Source organism: Poecilia latipinna, unplaced genomic scaffold (genome assembly GCF_001443285.1).
Source record: "Poecilia latipinna isolate Pla-1442-1.1 unplaced genomic scaffold, P_latipinna-1.0 Scaffold606, whole genome shotgun sequence".
Taxonomy (NCBI): domain Eukaryota; kingdom Metazoa; phylum Chordata; class Actinopteri; order Cyprinodontiformes; family Poeciliidae; genus Poecilia; species Poecilia latipinna.
Window position 1 is genome coordinate 266,932 of NW_015113222.1, and position 5,230 is coordinate 272,161.

General features: G+C 42.8%; 1 protein-coding gene across 1 annotated transcript in view; it reads right to left on the minus strand.

Moving 5' to 3' along the window:
* Positions 1-5,230, minus strand: part of atrx (ATRX chromatin remodeler) — a 45,008-nt gene that overhangs the window by 23,423 nt on the left and 16,355 nt on the right. Inside the window, exons 23-27 of the mRNA XM_015042887.1 lie at positions 2,383-2,513; positions 2,133-2,227; positions 1,498-1,637; positions 549-702; positions 356-456 (exon numbers count right to left, since the gene is read on the minus strand). Of these exons, the coding sequence (XP_014898373.1) occupies positions 356-456; positions 549-702; positions 1,498-1,637; positions 2,133-2,227; positions 2,383-2,513 (621 nt within the window). The remainder of the gene's footprint in view (positions 1-355; positions 457-548; positions 703-1,497; positions 1,638-2,132; positions 2,228-2,382; positions 2,514-5,230) is intronic.

The following is a 5,230-nucleotide window of genomic DNA, read 5'->3' on the forward strand; positions in this document are numbered from 1 at the left end:
AAAAAAAAAGCCCGAGCTCTAATCATTTTCAAAATGAAAGCAAAAACAGCTGCTGAAGTTTAATTAGAAACATGACCTTAAAACAACAGCAGCAACGTGCGTGTGTGTGTGTATCTGAGTGGGTTTAAGGGCAACAGGCAAACCACAACCAGCAAGAAACATGCTGGAGAGCTTCAGCATCCTCTGACATTTGCTTTATTTTTCTAAGTCTAATGCACTATTCTAAACCAAAGTCAGTAGCTGTTTACCATCAGAAATGTTATGTAATTTCAGCATCTTTTAAATAGAACAGGTAGCTATAGACAAACAAAAGGTCAGTTACTAAAACGCAACAGAAATATGAGTGAAAGGTAACCTTTGTACGGAGAAAGTTTTTCATCCTCCTCTGTTCTGCAGGAAAGTTCTAGAAAATCTTCTATCAGGTCCAGAGAGATGAGCGACTGACTGAACACCAACCTGATGACAAAAGTGGTCTCAATGTTAATTTAAAGCACTGGGATTCGACGAAGCCACGTTTTTTATGTTCCACATGGCAAAAGCATTCTTACACTTTATCTTCCGTTTCCTCAGCCATGCGCAGGATCTCAAAAAGCAGCATCATCTTTCCTGAGTGCTCCAGGATTTCAGAGTCGGCCTCCGTCACAAACTCCTTGTACCAGTCGGCAGAGCAGGGACTCCCTGGCGTGGAGTTGGCTGCCCGGGCTGCTCGGGGTAGAAACACAGATCAAGGCTCGGTTACATCTCTACGCATCAGACGTCTTAAAAGAATTCGGACATCAAGTACTTCTTACTGAAGTTTATGTCTTTACTGGAGATGCAGGAAATTCCCTGCAGATAAAATAATCCTGTACTCAACAACTGACAGCAGAACTGTCTGGTGAGGAAGAGCATTCCTAAAGAACGACTCCGACTTGTATTTGTGAAACATTTTCTGTCTTTATTGAAGTGCGAGCGTAGCATTTTGCAGCAATTAATCCCTCAATTCAACCACGCATTTGCTTGGAAACGAAATGTTTGCTTCCTTTCTGGGGAGTGCCACCTGTGCCGCACGTGGAAAGTGTTATAAATGGGAATGTGCATGACTGGCCAAAACGACAAAAACCAGGTGTAGCTTAAGTATTTTAGATGGTAAACAAGACATTATCAAAAGCAGTCCAGAATCCTTCAAACAAAAAAAACACTCTGTGAATTAGCCCTTTTAGTTTAGTGCCGAATCACAAACTGCAAATCAGACATTAACATCTGGGTTACTAGACAGCTGCAGCGTACAACAGTTGTTTTCTTTACGCAGCTCTCGTCTCATCTGTCCAAGTACTCGGCTCAGGAACACAAATGATTAAAAAAAGATGGTGGAGATCTGCGTTATTGGTTTCAGACAAGGCCGTGCTCTTTGTACCCCAATAATATTTCGCAGGGAAGCTTTGGCGAAAATAATCGCATCATTTAATTATACTCTGGGTCCAATCTCACAGCAAGGACGAACAAAAACAAACTTACGTTCTTCAACCGGCTCGGGTTGGCTTCGACCTTCTCCGTTCCTGCCACGAGAGCTGCTGTTCCACTCCTTGATGACCTCCACCTCGTCACTGTCCGAGTCGTCGGAGCCCTTCTTCCTGCCTTTTCCCTGCTTCTTTTTCCTGTTGGAAATGCAGAGCAGTGGAAGACACAAACGTCGGGTTGAGTTACTGATCCGAGATGTGAGAAAGTTGAGAAAGGTCAAAACGGTTTACAATCAAGAGGGAAAAAAGTACACCTTTTCTTTCCCTGTGGTTCTAAAAGCACAATGGGTTTCTCTACGTGAAACTGTAATAGGGAAAAAATAACTTTGTAGAAAACTCGACTATCAACCCTTCTTGAGTCAAATGTGAGCTAACCTGTCATAAATCTGTTTGGGAAGCAGAAAAATTATCCCAAACAGCAGCAAATCTATGACAGAATACCTTGGGGAAAAAAAAAGATCAAATCAAGTCTAGATATCAACCTGACTGATATTTTATTCTGGGACCTGAAAAGTGCTGTGCAGAAACAAAAGGCCACAACCGTCAATAAACAAAGAGGGACTGATAGTCGTACAGAAAACTGCTGGCATACAGCTATGATGGGGGGGGGGGTAAAAGTGAATCCAACTTTACTTTTTCGCCTTCTCATCCTCCGAGGTCAGACTCATGGAGGATTCCTCGGTTTCTGAAGCGATGAATTCATCCATGCTGTCTTCGTCGAAGTAACCCTGCACCGAAACGAGATATAATGCGCTGGTGTAAAAGAACACGTGGGCAATTTGATCCGTCAGTAAAACATTTTCAACAGCTTCCCCACTGTCCGTGTGTGATTTGTACCCAGTTTTTAATATAAAATTGAATGCTCCTCTTTCCCCAGCCGTACCCTGTTTTCTTTACTGATGTAGTCCAGCTGAAGGCACCAGGGATGGGTCCAGATCCTGCTGAGCATCTGGAAATCCTGGAAGAGTTTGGTTCCCGCTCGGCCCCGGCCCCCTTCCAGAGCATTCCCCACACCTGCACGCAAGGGGGGGAAAGGGAGGAAGAAAGAAAAAAAAAAAAGCACACGCAGGAAGATGAATGTGTGTTCACCTCACATGCAGCATGATCTCAATCTGCTCACAAGCAAACAAACCAAAATGATTGTTTTATTTCCAGCCTAAAACTATAAACTAATTTCTTGTTCCGATTTCTCCTCCCCCCCCCCACACCCCGTTTCTTCTATGTCACAAGATGGCCTGCGGTGACCCCAGGAAGCGAGAGGTTACCGTTTACGGCTGAAATTGGCCTGAAGACCCCACTGTGAAGCGTCCACAGCCACAACATCAGCACTGTGGTCATCTCAGCCTAACGAGCCGGGGCGCATACCACCAGTCCCCCCCCACCGCATACCAAGCTCTCCTGTTCTTTGTTTTTGGTTTTGGTGTAAAACCTCTGGCCCCTACTTCAGCTAGATTTCTCTCCTTTTTTATGCTCCCACATCTCCCCCTTTTCTTCTGTTCCCTCCCTCTCTCCCAGTGCTCTTCATTAGGGAGAAACGTGGGAAAGTGGGCTTAAAACCTGCCTGCGGCACAGTGCCAGCTGCCACTTCAACTCTAATACATATATACACACACACACACGCACGTCCTGGGCCACAATCTGACAGCGAAGTCCACTAAACTACTCAATGCATGACAAAAAATAAGAGAGAGAGTCCAGAAGAGCTTTCTGAAATCCCTCTCTGTGGAACTGACATCAGGTAAAGAGAACTTTTACTGGAAACACGACGCCCTGCAGGATCCTGCTGCAAAAGATTAGAAAAAGATCCCCAAACATCCTCACCTGTGAAGTGCTCCAGGTAATGTCTGTAGAGTTTGCACTGGAGCGGGGTCATTCTGATCGACAGCACATACTCGTACTTGGGAGGCAGGAACTTGGTGAGCGCCGAGTAATCTTTCCTCTGAGCGGGGAGAAGGAACAAAGCGTTATTCCAAGAGGTGAAAAGGAGAAAGGTCGAGCAGAGGCCGAGTCCGTTGGTTGAGAGCTTCTTACCTGAACGCAGCCGGCCAGCATCTCATAGAGGATGTGCGCCCTCTTCTTCATAATCCGGACGTCATGCAGCGTCGAGTCGGCGCACTGGCCGTTCTGAATGGGGTTAATGAAGCGGTTTCTGAACTCCTTCACCGACCCGAGCAAGTTTTCCTTGATGAAGTTCACCATGCAGTGGTCTGAAGAGGACACGTTACATCTTGAATTAATTAAAATGCGTTATTACTGATCAAGCATTGAGAAATTTATAGAAACATCAGGTTCAGTTTGAGCTGCCACCTGCTGCAGCAAGATTTTAACTTTTAAATCTCATGCAAAATGCTGAGAATTTTTTCTTCTTTTTAAATCTCAATTTTGGAGTCCAAGACACAAAAAGTGTCTCACATTCAATGAGGTTGTTTTGCAGAGGAGTTCCAGTCAGGACGATCCTCCTCCTCGTCCTGATCGAGTTCATTGCTTTGGAGACGGCAGAAGCCTCGTTCTTCAGAACGTGGCCTTCGTCGCAGATCACCAAGTCTGGACCTAAAATTAGGACAATTATACATTATCAGCTTCACAGAGACCTCTTTTTCAGCTACAGTAAAACAGAAAATCCTCAAATCCAGACCCAGAAGGAACTTGTTTTTAAGCCACAAAACAAACTATGGCATTGGGCACAAAGTCACTGTAAAATTTGGAATCATGCAGAATTAAGAAATTTGTTAGAAAAAGACTTCTATACTTCACAAAGAAAATTCCTACATAATCTCTGCAGGTGTCTAATTATCAATGGGTCATATCAAAACAGAGGGGAAGCAAATCAATGTTAGCCACAATTGCAGATGATTTAATAGTGATAAATGTGTTCATTTCAACTATCTAAGAGGGGTTTTTTTTTTTTACTTTATGCTCATAAGTAAAGGAAAAATACTAACAAGTTTATATTACAAAAACATTCAATTATTCTCAGTGTCTGGAACTTTAGACATTAACAAAATTCAGATTATCTCCTAAAACAATGTGTTAAAAAAAGACGTTACAGCACCTTGTTGCACATTAAGATCAGCTTCTTTTTCATAAATGAATTAGTTTTATTTAGCCATAAAAAGTAACTAAGTTAAATCAAATTTAGCTAGATTCCTTGCTTTACTGTCCAAAATAAGAATAGACTAATTCTATTAGTCTAGAGTATTTTCAGGCCAATTCTGATGGCATTTTTCATGCAATTTTAATCAAAGGAATTTGCTTTGACCTTATTGTTAAATCCAATCTAGACCTTAGTGAACCTCAGATTTAGATTACCTCACACCTCCATCCCAACCACCAACCTTCCAGCCATAATAAAGCCACAAGAGATTTTTTTTTTTTATTATTGTTTACACAAATTGTACCTGGATCCACAAGCGTTTTCTGAAACGTCTCTTTTAGCTTCTTGCTCTTGATGTTTCGTCCCTGCGTCAGATTTCTGTACATCTCATAACCTATGATCATAACGCCACCCGACTCCTGCCACTGCTGGAGAGCATAGGCTCGCTCCTGAGGCCTCTTAACTGTGGCTAACTCTGTTACCTGAGGGGGAGAAATACACAAATCATCAAATATAGACATGTTTGTTTTTTTTGACAGACTGACATCAGGAGCAAAAAAATAAAAAATAAACAGGAGCATTTCTTACCTCGAGGCTCTCCTCATCCTTCAGTCCCACCTGCCATTTCTCAAACTCA